This window comes from Zingiber officinale, chromosome 3A, assembly GCF_018446385.1.
Source record: "Zingiber officinale cultivar Zhangliang chromosome 3A, Zo_v1.1, whole genome shotgun sequence".
NCBI classification, from domain to species: Eukaryota; Viridiplantae; Streptophyta; class Magnoliopsida; order Zingiberales; family Zingiberaceae; genus Zingiber; species Zingiber officinale.
This window is the reverse complement of record NC_055990.1, coordinates 53,690,017-53,704,725: the sequence shown is the minus strand read 5'-3', so window position 1 is coordinate 53,704,725 and position 14,709 is coordinate 53,690,017. Positions and strand designations below refer to the sequence as shown.

The following is a 14,709-nucleotide window of genomic DNA, read 5'->3' as shown; positions in this document are numbered from 1 at the left end:
TCCTTTTCAGGCATGGTTCTCACATAGGAAAATTTTATTCTTCCTTGCAAGTAACTCTAACATTACTTAAGGTTCACTTTTAGATGTGCTAGGACATCTTTTGATAGTAACCTTAAAAAATACATTTTCTTCAAGTAATATAGTGTCTTTTATTGTCATCGCTTGAAGATAATTATGGAGAATTTCTCCAATTTCTCTCTAGTAAGAGTGGGACTCATGTTCGCCATAATTGCTAATATCATCTTAAGATTGTTGGATATTTTTCTCTAAGAAAAATATGGGTATATTCATCTTCAGTGTTGAGATCCAACAGATGGACTCGATTAGTTATCTCAACGATGAGTCGATGACTCTAACCGGTGGAGCTCAGTATGGCGATGTGGATCTTGCCCCATTTATACTCTCGACATTCTCTTTCGGTTATTGAAGTACCCCTTCGGGTAAGAGACATACCCTTCTTGATATCATCGCTACTGACCTAATCTCATCAGTCGTCGAGTTATCCCTTCGGATATGACACAACCCCTTTGGATAAACTTATCCCTAAGGATAAGAGTATTAAGATCGAGGTGAAGACTAGGCCTTCTTTTCATAAGATGATATTGTCCCGCCCAGGTGCTTATGGCTTATTGACAATCATCTCCCAAGATACAACAACTTACGTCTCGAATAGGAGCACTCCAACTTTCGAGCCCTATCGAACTTTCGAAGGCTTGAAACTCTTAAGAGAAGAGAATCTAAGAGGAGAAATCATAACTTGAGAATTGAGTGTTTTGAATAAAAGAAATGAGGTTCATTTTATAGGAATAAAAGGTTACTCCCAAAAGATGAAAGGTTTCTTCCAAGAGGTGAAAGGATATGAAAGGTGTCTTTTCCCTTAAATCTTTTTATTATGATTAATTAATTTAATTGATTAATCTGATTAACTATTTACTTAATCTATTATAAATATTAATTAATCAATTAATTAATATTCATAATAATTAATCTTTTAATCCATCAATAGATTAATCAATAAAAATTAATTATAATTTTATACTCCTCAATAGTTTCACATACTCGAATTAATATTCATGAATCCAACTTCTATGTAAATTAAATTTCCATTTAATAATATCAGATTAATCCTTTATTGAACATTAATTTTTATTCATTCAAAAAATTAATTTACTACAATCTACTTATAAAATAATCTATTATTACCAAATTAAGTTACCAACCGAAAGCATCAACGCTATGGCACCATTGCTAATTCTTTTACACTAACAAGAAAGTCATAATTAGTAAACGGACCGTTAGCATCTTACAGAGTCAGCATCCATCTCCTTGTCACCATGACAATTTATCTAAATCCAAACGGACAGCTACATATTTTATACCTTGCAAACGCAAATCTGAGAAGAAAAAACATTTCCAAATATAACAAACATTTCACTGCAGCTCTCTTTTGGCTTAGCCAGAATAAAAACACGACAAGACTGAAGATCTCAAGATGAAAGATCAAACATGACAAGACGGGAGTGAAGGTTTTTGCAGTTCGTACAAGAATTTGAAGCAAATGACAGAGAGAGGAGAGGCAGCCACCAAGCACTGAAGCCAAAGAGAATCCTGTCTGAGACCGTCATGTCATAGCTGGACACGATGAATTGGGCCCGTATTCATCATGATTTACTCCCTCTCATACTTATAGGGCCGGGTTAAGGGGGCCGCTAGGTTGGCGGTTCCAACCTTTTGCAGCAAAGAGAATCCTGTCACTGTAAAAGAAGGATGTTGAAAATCTTGTAGATGAAAGACGATGAGAAGAATATGAATTACCAGGGAGGTGCAGATCGGTGGCCGTCTCCTCTTCTTACTAATCTGTCAGTTGCGAGAATTAAGAGGAACAAGAGGGCGGCTTTTCAGCGGCGCCGTCGTGCTCCCCTTTGCCCTGAAACCGCTCTGGAATCCGGAACCCTGAGAAGCCAGCACCGGATGCGAATCCGATTGAGGACATCGGCGGAGGTTGCATCTGGTGGTCGGTCGCGGCATCGATAGGGCTGGCCCAGGCGCGGACAGTGCGGGCGTTGGTGGACTGAAGGGGTCCCCTCTGAGAATCAAGTTGGTTGTGGCCGAGCGCAGAGTGCAGAGGCACAGCCTGCGGTGGCGGAAAGCTGAAAACGTATCCAGCGCTACCGCCGCTCGCCTCCACCACATTCCATGGAACAATGCGCCGGCCCTGTTGGGCCCAACTAGCGGAGGCTGCGGCCTCGAAGGCCAGTTGCGCGGAGGGTAGGAAATGAGCTGAGCTGTAGTGGTATTGGCCGTGGTGGTGGGCGGGCTCCGGATTGTGAAGAATTGGATCTTGGAAGGACTGGAGCGAGAGGCGTAGGTCATTGATTTGGTTGCTAGCTCGCGGAGGGAGATCGGAAGAGTAGGCCAGGAAGCCGATGGAAGAGCTAGATGGCGGCGAAGTAACGGCGGGAGTTGCAGCCGTCGGGAAGAAGGATTTGAATGTGTCGGCAATGGAGTCGGTGTCCATGGACGAAGGAAGAAAACTGGTACTTACATTTCCTCCGCCGCCGCCCCTGGCCAAGTTAAAAGCGGTAGCAGCGTCGGCAGGGTCCTCGGTGACGGCGTCTTGATTATTGGAAGGTGGGTGGGAGGAGGCGACAGCAACAGTGGCGGTGGGGATCCAGGTCGGCAGCTCAGCGAGCTCATCGATGGCGGCCTTGGCGTTCTTGATTAGCCAATCGACGGCCTTGCTTGGGCGGTCGTAACCGAGCCGGTCCTGTACGTCGTAGAACTGGATGGCAGTGTGGGCGGAGAGGCGCACACGACGTTCGCGAGGTCCCTTGGCGGTGCACACCTTGCTGTGGCGGTCCTTGCGACCGGTAGCGCGCACGACATGGCCGCCCTGAGCCTCCACGATTTCCCCCGCCGCCGCGCCCTTCACCCTGCTTCCGCACCTCGACCGCGTCTGTGGCAGCCGCGGCGGCGGGTGGTGGAGGAAGGACAGCTGGCCGTAGCCGAGGCCGTCGCCCTCCCCCATCCGTTCAGGAAGGCAGGCATACTCGGAAGAGGAAGCCGTGGCAGCAGCTAAAGAAGAAGACGTCGACCCCCAAAAGGAAGGGTAATTTTGATTATTGAAGTGGAATTGGAGTTGGAAGCCACGAAGCGGCGGCCTTGCCGGTGCTTGGAGCTCCTGTGCCTTTCCCGAGTCTTCGCTTTCTTTTGCGCCTGCTGGACCTTGAAGACGCAGAGCTCTCCTCGGATCCAGATCCTTCTCCTCCTTCCCACCTCCCTCTTCCAGTTTTCAGTGATCTTACAAACCAATCTCTAATCGACTTGCGCTGTTTGTTGCCTTACCTTGTAGCTTCTTCTCCTCCTCTTGCCGCAAAACTGGCGACACGCGATGGCGATGCTGATGCTTGTACTCGTCCTGTTCCTCCTGCTTCCAAAATGTCTGGCCATCCAAAGCACATAATTCTATCACCAAAATCCACCACCACACCTCCAAAGCCTTAAACCACCGCCATCCATTTCCATTTCCATTTCTATTTCAGAGAGATATGAAAGCAAAGAGCATGAAAGAAAAAGCACCACTCCTTACACTCGGATCTCGGGGCGCCTAACTTGCTGCTTTCCCTCCTACCCAAGGCGAAGACCCCAGCTGAGACATGGACAAGACATCAGCTATCACATTGTAGTGTCCAGGAAGTGGAGAAAAGCAAAACACAGAAGCTGTGCACTGGACTGCAAGGTACATGGAAGGAGCTAGAGTACTGGAAAGGGACAGCGCGGCTTTAGGTTTTAGTTGGACGATCGAGAAGGATGCATGGGTGGATGGTGCTCGCTCGATGTGGGCCTGAGCCTATTGCTTGAAAGAAGAACACAAGCTGTCGATGCCTGTCAGCTTGGACAGAGCTAGCAGACAGAGAGCGGTGAAGGGACACAGACAAGCGTCAGATTGATCCTGGTGATCTCACGCCATCTCCCACGGCAGCCAAAAACAAACCAAACCTCCCACTTCCTCCCTCCCTCCCTCACTCAGTCCTCTTTTGGGGGTCTTCACCAACTTTGCCCAAAGACAAGCCACCTTCTTTTCCCACCATCAACGATTCCCTTTGCCCATGAAATTTACATGCATACAGGGCAGGCTGTTGTAACTTGGCAATCACTTCTCTTCTCCCCCGTCTTCTTCCGCCATAACTTACCAAATTGGATTCAGATCTTTCCCTTCCTTTCCAGCGTTTTAACCAGTCATAAGTGTGACGACAACGACAGAACACCACTCGACAAGGTGCTGGAGATGATGACTGCTCTTGACATTACCAACATGTCCAACACATTCTTGCCCTTTCCTAAATACCCATTCTCTCATGGAAAAGATTATACATTGGATTGTCTTTTACTTAAACTATCGCTTTGACATTCTTCAGATAGTAATGAAATATCCGACGTCTCACTCTTTATTTTAGTTGCTCAGATTGTTCTTCTGAGATTGAATTTGCTCCAATGGTTGACTACGAGTTTAATGGAATATGGAATATGAAATATGGAATATGGAATATTGTAGTTGATTTTGTTCAAAATCTGAGTTGAAGGTCGTATGAGTTATTGCTGACGTTGACAAAGAGGCGATTAGCACACTTTTCTCGTATGCGTCTACAAGAACGGACCCTCACGTGATGCTGACGGACGACAATGATTAAACCGACGGTACTTGAGTTCGGCGTATACTCAGACAAGCACACGGAACGTTAGAGGCCAGAAACTAGGGAAAAAGTCTCTGGAGCAGGCCCTCCGACGCTCAAAACAAGTATTTTTTCTCTAGAAGAATAATGTATGAAGGAGAAAGAAAAATAGAAGACAAGTGTGAATGTACTTGAGATTGTACCTGCGCAAGGGATAGTACCTTCCTTTTATATGACAGTGCGTACCTTTAGAGTCTGATTGATGTCAGGGAATGTTGAGTATTAGGACTTGTTTAGTGATGGAGGACGCGTGACACTCTTTTGTGAGCTGGAAGAAGGTTCTATTCGTAGATGACCGTAAACCGTTGAAATATTCCATGATATACAGCAGTTATTCTCTGACAGACTATTACGATTCCCTAACCTTATTATCATGTAGCGCCTTTTGTCCCGACATTCTATCTCGATCGAGTAGGAATAGGGGAAGCTTAAGATGGTCGGTAGTTAGCCTACTGGGAGTACCAGGCCTGGATATAGCCGAGCTGTGGAAACCAGACCAGTCGGAGCAGGTCAGGCATCACCCCGACTGCCCACCATGTTTCAGACCAGGGTGTCTCAGATTTGGGATCTTGTCTGTGAGAACCCGACCGAGAACCATGTTGTTGATGTCATCAGACGGTCCTACCTCTTCTTTCCCTAGCTGCTGACTGTCACGTCGCCTTGACCTCTCACTGCCACGTCGCCTTGACCTCTCACTGACACGTCCCCTTGACCTCTGACTACTACGCCCCTTTGACTCCTGACTGCCACGTCTCCTTGACTTCTGACTGCCACGTCTCCTTGACTTCTGACTGCCAGGTTGACTAGGCTTGAGTTGGCTCAAGCTTGAGTCTTGATGTTTGGGTTTCGATATTTGACATACGTGGAGATTACAAGTGCAATCGTCTGATTAGGGAGATTGCTGGTGTAATTCTCCTTTGGTCAGAGTTTAACCAGATTGGTGTGAAGAAGAGATAAGTAGGTCAAGGCTGACCAGATACTTAATTGGGAAAGTCCTAATTGGAGGTTAAACAGTTAGAAGTCCTAGTGAGTGAAGCTAAACAGAAGAAAATCTTGGTGTGTAAAGTTAGGTGAAAATCCTAATGAGTTAAGCTAAGTGAAAGTCTTGGTGAGTGAAGCCAAACAGAGAAAAATCCTGGTGAGTGAAGCCAGTTGAAAATCCTAGTGAGTGGAGCTAGGTGAAAGTCCTGGTGAGTGAAGCCAGGCAGAGGAAAATCCTGGTGAGTGAAACCAGGTGAAAATCCTAGTGAGTGAAGCTAGGTGAAAGTCATAATGAGTGAAGCTAGGTGAAAGTCCTGGTGAGTGAAGCAAAGTAGAGGAAAATATTGGTGAGTGAAGCTAGGTAAAAATCCTAGTGAGTGAAGCTAGGTGAAAGTCCTGGTGAGTGAAGTCAGGGAAATGGTAAGTCCTGGTGAGTGAAGCCAGGCACATGGAAATTTAGGTGGGTCAAAGTTGACCGGACACCTGATGTTGGGAAGTCCAAGTAGGTCAAAGAATTGACCAGATACTTAGCACGAAGAAATCCAGATGGCTCAAGAGTGACCGAACATCTGGTGGAAGTCCAAGTATGTCATGGAGGACCAGACACTTGGCATGAGATGGTAAGTCCAAGTGGATCAAGATTGACCAGACACTTGGCACAAGGAGAAAATTCCAAGTGGGTCAAAGGGATTGACCAAACACTTGGTGAAGGAGTCCTAGCAAGTCAAGGTTGACTGGATGCTAGGCATGAGGTTCCAACAGGTCACGGTTGACAGGATGTTGGATTTGGGGATTCTAGACTTGGTTTAAGCAAGTCAAGGGAAGACCAATCGATCAATCGATTGATTGAACAGTGGTTCAATCGAACAACCGATCGATTGGCACTATGCTGCGACTAGCAGCGACCCAATCGATCGGTCGATCGCTTAGGAGCCTTTGTTATAGGCATAGAACGCTTCCCAATCGATCAGCCGATTGATTGGGCACCTCCAATCGATCGGCCGATCGATTGGGGGTTGGTTTTTCTCGCACGATCGTGAGAAAACCTGAATCGATTAGTTGATCGATTCAGATATTTTCCTAGGAGCACAGAAAAAGGCTGAATCGATCAGCCGATCGATTTAGCCTCCCCAATCTATCAGCTGGTCTATTGGGAGGCGACCGTTGCACAGGATAAAGCCGTTGGTGAGCGTCTTTCTCCGCAGTTCTTCCACTCCACTTCTAGCAATCACTCTTCGAGATTCATGCCAGTTCTTGAAACTTTCTTGGAGCAAAGTGTTGCTGCTCTTCCAAGATCAAGAGGTGTTCTACACAAGAAGAAGAAGCTAGGGTTAGAGTTTTATGTTGTAAATCTTGTAAGATTTTACTTGTATTTGCTTCCCTTTTCTTTCTTCTTATATTGAGAGTTTGTACAAGGCTTCTCCACCTTCAGTAGTTACCGAGAAGGAGTGTTTTGATTAGTGGAGTGTGTGTCACGTATAGATTCTTGGATTAGTCACCTCTTCTTGAGGTGGATACTAAGTTAAATCCTAATTGTTAGTATTGCTTGAATATTTTCTGCTACATATCATCATCAAAGAAGCAAGTGGTATCAGGGTGAGGTCGCTCTTCACCGGAATCATCATCGGAAAGGGCAACAAGGCTAGAGGGTGAAGAAGTTGAAGCATCAGAATTTAACAAGTCAAAGATTTCATCCAGGCTTAACTTCAAATGGAATTCGGAGATGGATTTGGATTCAACACGAGGATGCCTCCACTATTCGCATCCACAAGCTTTGATTCTTGGAAATCAAGAATCGAAAATTTTCTTATGATGGAGATAGAGCAATGGTTTGCTCTAATGGTAGGCTTTGAAGTTCCAACAAATTCAAATGGCAAAATTCTCAAGAGGAGCAAGTGGAGCCAAGAGCAAATTCAAAGATGTGAGGCCAATGTTAAAGTGACCAAGCTATTGGTCAATCTATTGACGAGCAACATCTTGGAGCAAATTAGAGAATTCAAGGATGCCAAGGATCATTGGAACAAATTGGCCAAGCTTCATGAAAAACCCTCCACTACACCAAACCAAGAGAAATCAAAAGAGGGCAACTCATTGGAGCAAGACCAAAAGGAGGAGGACATCGAGGTTGAGAGATGCTTAACATCGGAAGAAGAAGAAGATTCATCCTCAATGGAGTGCAACGAGAAGGGAAAAGAGGGAGAATGACCTTTGTTCCATGTAGAGGATGAAGATGAAAAGACCTCCACCTCAAGGATTGAGGGGGAGCGACCTTCGTTGACATCGGATCAAGAATAAGGAGAAGCTTCTACATCCTGGTCAAATGGAGAAGAAGATGATGCAACCTCCAAAAGTCATGAAGAATCAAATGGAAGATCGAGTGTCATCCCTACACATAAAGGTATAATTAGTTCAATTAAAAAAAATTATATTATATGTTTTGAGTGTAGGGAACATGGGCCCTACAAGAGTAAGTGCCCTAAATTGGCCAAGAAAAAGGGCCAAGTGGTACTTAAGGGCAAGGAGAAGCTCAAGGAGACCACCCTCACAACAAAGAAGAGCAAGGAGCACATTGTGTGCTTTTCTTACAACCAAAAAGGACATTATTAGAGTCAATGTCCTAAGGGGAAGAAAGCGGTCAAAGTTAAAGGAGAAAGCATAAGTCAAGGGGAGCTTCCAAGGTAAAACCCAAGATATTATTTATTGAGTCTATCCCTTTAAATCATAGTAAAAAGCATGCTAGTTCTAACTTATATCATTTTAATGCTATTTACCATAAAAAATAGGGGGCATGATTGAATTAATGAAAATCATGTGGCTTTTCACGCTAAGACTACCTCACATAAGGTTAAGAGGGTAGATAAATTAGGCATGAACACTAAGGACTATAGTTATAAGCCTAGAAATAAAAATACTCAAGGACTAAATGAAAAATCAAAATCTAGGGAGTTATGGAAACAAAATCAAGTCTTGAGGTCAAGACTTGAGAAAATGGAAAAGACCTTAAAAAGGATGAAAAATATCCTAAAAGGACAAAATGAGTATAACCTAGGTCTAGGAGTACAAAAGTCATCCAATGGTCATAGAGGTTTGGGATACAAACCTAAGGCTAAGAGGGATATGACTTCTTACCATAGGATTTCATATAGCTCTGGAACCAACTCTAGGTCTAGGGGTCAAGTCAAGGATATAAGGGAAGTTATCCCTAAGAGTATCTTTGCAACGACAAATGTGACTAAGACTTCTAAGAAGTCTAAGAAAGTCACTAAGAAGGTCATAAGAGAAGCAATCCCTAGAGTTGACCTAGAGGAGGTGACAAAGACTTCTAAGAAGCCTAGGAAGGTCATTAGAAAGATAACTAGGGAGATTATCCTTAGTGAGTACCTAGAGCATCCAAGGAGCACAAATAGATTTTGGGTTCCTAGGAGCATTTTCTTTGACCCTTAGATGGGTTAGAGAGTGTCAACTCTAATTGAAAGGGTAGTTGATCCGGCGGTAAGAATGGGGGACCCACAGATGGGGTCCCGTCCGAGCGGAACCAGAGATTACCCAGCCAAAGGTTTGGGTTTCCGACGCCAAAGCAGAAGAACCGGAGCCGAATGGCTGAGCGTAGGTGTCCGCTCGGCCGGAATCGAATGGCCGAGCGGAGGTGTCCGCTCGGCCGGAATCGTGGCGAGGGAACAGTGGTTAGCCGAGCGGCCTATTCGCTCGGCTCGGGATATGATATGTCAGCAAAGGCATGATGATTAGACTGTACGCAAGATGACACTATTAAAGGCCCCACCATCACGTCACGGAAAGGTTGATACAGTAGCAGTATGGTCTTATGGATGCCCTTCTGACAGGCCCACACCTAGGCATGGTCGAAAGCAAGTGATCGCTTCGATTGGTGTGCCCAGGCTCCTTCGAGAGGTCTATATAAGGCCTCCATTTCTTCAACCGAAGGTACACAAGTCTACATTTTCGGAGCCGCTTTCTTATTCCCTCGCCTGACTTGAGCGTCGGAGGGCCGTCGCCGGGACACCCCCGCCCCCCGGCTCGGTTTTGTTGCAGGTTCGCCGGAGCGCTCGAGGATCCAGCAGGGAGCGCCACATCCCCAGCGTCCATTGACCCAGGTTCGAACAGGATCAAATTGGCGCCGTCTGTGGGAACGCGCCTGTATCCGAGCGGAATAGATGGACGAAGCTGGACGACCTCACCGTGACGCTCTCCCAGGAGAAACTCGACACTCTAATTGAGGCAAGAGCAGCTAAGCTCGTGGAGCAACAGAAACAGAAGGCTCAAGCTGAGCGGATATCTGAGCGGCCCAGGAGGAACGACCGGAGATGCATTAGAAATGGGGGCAAAATAAGGGTCCGACCAGCACTCAAGTGGGAGTAACTCCTGCCCCGATATCGGTCCGACGAGGGAGCCATGATGCGTTTCGACAAGTATATATATTCTTCATCACTCCACGGGTATTCGGGAGTCGAGGAATTGGGTCAGAACCCTCGCTGGTCGACAGGTCAGTTCTTTAGTTATCCTCTTTCCGTTGTAAGATTTATTATAGTTCCTCGAGCTAAAAGCCCCGTGCCGCTCGCCCGGGAGTATAAACCGAGTCAAGGGCTCGATGGGAAGCCCGTGCCGCTCGGCCGGGAGTATAAACCGAGCCAAGGGCTCGATGGTAAGACCCCGTGCCGCTCGGCCGGAGGTAAATTATCCGAGCCAAAGGCTCGAGGATCGAAGGCCCCGAGCCGTTCGGCCGGAGGTAAATTATTCGAGCAAAATGCTCAAGATCGAAGGCCCCGGACCGTTCGGCCGGAGGTAAATTATCCGAGGCAAAGGCTCGAGGATCGAAGGCCCCGAGCCGTTCGGCCGGAGGTAAATTATTCGAGCAAAATGCTCAAGGACGAAGGCCCAAGCCGTTCGGCCGGAGGTAAATTATTCGAGCAAAATGCTCAAGATCGAAGGCCCCGGACCGTTCGGCCGGAGGTAAATTATTCGAGAAAAATGCTCAAGATCGAAGGCCCCGGACCGTTCGGCCGGAGTTAAATTATCCGAGCCAAAGGCTCGAGGATCGAAGGCCCCGAGCCGTTCGGCCCGAGGTAAATTATTCGAGCAAAATGCTCAAGGACGAAGGCCCAAGCTGTTCGGCCGGGCGTGCGATATCCTTGCATCGGCATAAAAAATCGAAGGCCCCGGACCGTTCGACCGGAGGTAAATTAACCGAGCCAAAGGCTCGAGGATCGAAGGCCCCGAGCCGTTCGGCCGGAGGTAAATTATTCGAGGAAAATGCTCAAGGACGAAGGCCCAAGCCATTCGGCCGGAGGTAAATTATCCGAGCCAAAGGCTCGAGGATCGAAGGCCCCGAGCCGTTCGGCCGGAGGTAAATTATTCGAGCAAAATGCTCAAGATCGAAGGCCCCGGACCGTTCGGCCGGAGGTAAATTATCCGAGCCAAAGGCTCGAGGATCGAAGGCCCCGAGCCGTTCGGCCGGAGGTAAATTATTCGAGCAAAATGCTCAAGGACGAAGGCCCAAGCCGTTCGGCCGGAGGTAAATTATCCGAGCCAAAGGCTCGAGGATCGAAGGCCCCCGAGCCGTTCGGCCGGAGGTAAATTATTCGAGCAAAATGCTCAAGGACGAAGGACCAAGCCGTTCGGCCGGAGGTAAATTATCCGAGCCAAAGGCTCGAGGATCGAAGGCCCCCGAGCCGTTCGGCCGGAGGTAAATTATCCGAGCCAAACGCTCAAGTATTGAAGGCCCCGTACCATTCGGACGGAGGTATATTGGCCGAGCCAAAGGCTCGAGGATCGAAGGCCCCGGACCGTTCGGCCGGAGGTAAATTATCCGAGCCAAAGGCTCGAGGATCGAAGGGCCCGAGCCGTTCGGCCGGAGGTAAATTATTCGAGCAAAATGCTCAAGGACGAAGGCCCAAGCCGTTCGGCCGGGCGTGCGTTATCCTTGCAACGGAATAAAAAACCGAAGGCCCCGTGCCGCTCGGCCGGAGGCAAATTATCGGAGCCAAGCGCTCGACGACGAAGGCCCCGAGCTGGTCAGCCGGAGGTATATTGTACGAGCCAAAGGCTCAATTCCGAAGACCCTGTGCCGTTCGGCCAGGTAAACGTTGTCCAAATTAGACTTAAAAGCCCGACGAGCTCCATCGTTAAAGATCGAGAGCCGCGCCGACCGGCTATAAATATCCGCGCCATCGAGCTCCGACGTTAAAAATCGAGAGACGAGCCGGCGTCTATAAATCCCCGAGCGGAAGACCGACGAGCTCCGTCGTTAAAGATCGAGAGCCGCGCCGACCGGCTATAAATATCCGCGCCGTCGAGCTCCGACGTTAAAAATCGAGAGACGAGCCGGCGTCTATAAATCCCCGAGCGGAAGACCGACGAGCTCCGTCGTTAAAGATCGAGAGCCGCACCGACCGGCTATAAATATCCGCGCCGACGAGCTCCGTCGTTAAAGATCGAGCGGATAAGTTTGGCATGAGGGCCGAACGGCTCAAGCGATATCAGCAGCAGCGATAAGGCGGCGACCGCCCGCTCGGACACACAGTCCAGTCAGTCGGACTCACTGCCTCCTTCGATTAGACTTGAAGGGGAGGCAAGTAATCCGGCGGTAAGAATGGGGGACCCACAGATGGGGTCCCCTCCGAGCGGAACCAGAGATTACCCAGCCAAAGGTTTGGGTTTCCGACGCCAAAGCAGAAGAACCGGAGCCGAATGGCCGAGCGTAGGTGTCCGCTCGGCCGGAATTGAATGGCCGAGCGGAGGTGTCCGCTCGGCCGGGAGTATAAACCGAGTCAAGGGCTCAATGGGAAGCCCGTGCCGCTCGGCCGGGAGTATAAACCGAGCCAAGGGCTCGATGGTAAGACCCCGTGCCGCTCGGCCGGAGGTAAATTATCTGAGCCAAAGGCTCGAGGATCGAAGGCCCCGAGCCGTTCGGCCGGAGGTAAATTATTCGAGCAAAATGCTCAAGATCGAAGGCCCCAGACCGTTCGGCCGGAGGTAAATTATCCGAGCCAAAGGCTCGAGGATCGAAGGCCCCGAGCCGTACGGCCGGAGGTAAATTATTCGAGCAAAATGCTCAAGGACGAAGGCCCGAGCCGTTCGGCCGGAGGTAAATTATCCGAGCCAAAGGCTCGAGGATCGAAGGCCCCCGAGCCGTTCGGCCGGAGGTAAATTATCCGAGCCAAACGCTCAAGTATCGAAGGCCCCGTACCATTCGGACGGAGGTTTATTGGCCGAGCCAAAGGCTCGAGGATCGAAGGCCCCGGACCGTTCGGCCGGAGGTAAATTATCCGAGCCAAAGGCTCGAGGATCGAAGGCCCCGAGCCGTTCGGCCGAAGGTAAATTATTCGAGCAAAATGCTCAAGGACGAAGGCCCAAGCCGTTCGGCCGGGCGTGCGATATCCTTGCATCGGCATAAAAAATCGAAGGCCCCGTGCCGCTCGGCCGGAGGCAAATTATCGGAGCCAAGCGCTCGACGACGAAGGCCCCGAGCTGCTCAGCCGGAGGTATATTGTACGAGCCAAAGGCTCAATTCCGAAGACCCTGTGCCGTTCGGCCAGGTAAACGTTGTCCAAATTAGGCTTAAAAGCCCGACGAGCTCCGTCGTTAAAGATCGAGACGGCCGGCGTCTAGCAATACCGCCGAGCTCCGGCGTTAAAAATCGAGAGACGGCTATAAAAATCGAGCGGAAGACCGACGAGCTCCGTCGTTAAAGATCGAGAGCCGTGACCGGCTATAAATATCCGCGTCGAGCTCCGGCGTTAAAAATCGAGACGGCGCGTCTATAAATCCCCAGCGGAAGACCGACGAGCTCCGTCATTAAAGAGCGAGAGCCGCGCCGGCTATAAATATCCGTACCGACGAGCTCCGTCGTTAAAGATCGAGAGCCGCGACGACCGGCTATAAATACGTCGAGCACCGACGTTAAAAATCGAGAGACGAGCCGGCGTCTATAAATCCCCGAGCGGAAGACCGACGAGCTCCGTCGTTAAAGATCGAGAGCCGCACCGACCGGCTATAAATATCCGCGCCGACGAGCTCCGTCGTTAAAGATCGAGCGGATAAATTTGGCATGAGGGCCGAACGGCTCAAGGGATATCAGCAGCAGCGATAAGGCGACGACCGCCCGCTCGGACACACAGTCCAGTCAGTCGGACTCACTGCCTCCTTCGACTAGACTTGAAGGGGAGGCAAGTGATCCGGCGGTAAGAATGGGGGACCCACAGATGGGGTCCCGTCCGAGCGGAACCAGAGATTACCGACGCCAAAGCAGAAGAGCCGGAGCCGAATGGCCGAGCGTAGGTGTCCGCTCGGCCGGAATCGAATGGCCGAGCGGAGGTGTCCGCTCGGCCGGAATCGTGGCGAGGGAACAGTGGTTAGCCGAGCGGCCTATTCGCTCGGCTTGGGATATGATATGTCAGCAAAGGCATGATGATTAGACTGTACGCAAGATGGCACTATTAAAGGCCCCACCATCACGTCATGGAAAGGTTGATACAGTAGCAGTATGGTCTTATGGATGCCCTTCTGACAGGCCCACACCTAGGCATGGTCGAAAGCAGGTGATCACTTCGATTGGTGTGCCCAGGCTCCTTCGAGAGGTCTATATAAGGCCTCCATTTCTTCAACCGAAGGTACACAAGTCTACATTTTCGGAGCCGCTTTCTTATTCCCTCGCTTGACTTGAGCGTCGGAGAGCCGTCGCCGGGACACCCCCCCCCCCCCCCCCCGGCTCGGTTTTGTTGCAGGTTCGCCGAAGCGCTCGAGGATCCAGCAGGGAGCGCCACATCCCCAGCGTCCATTGACCCAGATTCGGACAAGATCAAAGAGTTAATCCAACCTTGATGAAGTTGATACTCGGAGGGCTTTTTCAAGGTTATTATTAACTTTTAAAAATGAAGTGAATTATTGATTTACTCTTTGTAAGCGTTAAATGTGTTATAATTTGAGAAATTTTATGTAATTTTAATTGGCACAACAAATCAAGAGTAAAAGAAATGTC

General features: G+C 49.0%; 1 protein-coding gene across 2 annotated transcripts; it reads right to left on the bottom strand.

Moving 5' to 3' along the window:
* Positions 1-1,299: 1,299 nt before the first annotated feature.
* LOC122051892 (transcription factor PCF5-like) lies at positions 1,300-4,016 on the bottom strand. Of its 2 annotated transcripts, none has more exons than XM_042613208.1 (2): positions 1,816-4,016; positions 1,300-1,754 (listed from the first exon to the last, which is right to left on the bottom strand). In XM_042613208.1, the coding sequence occupies exon 1, from the start codon at positions 3,026-3,028 to the stop codon at positions 1,874-1,876; it is 1,155 nt and encodes a 384-aa protein (XP_042469142.1). In that variant the 5' UTR covers positions 3,029-4,016; the 3' UTR covers positions 1,300-1,754; positions 1,816-1,873. The 2 variants fall into 2 exon arrangements, with proteins under 2 accessions (XP_042469142.1, XP_042469143.1); XM_042613209.1 differs by having other exon boundaries at positions 1,300-1,590.
* Positions 4,017-14,709: the final 10,693 nt, after the last annotated feature.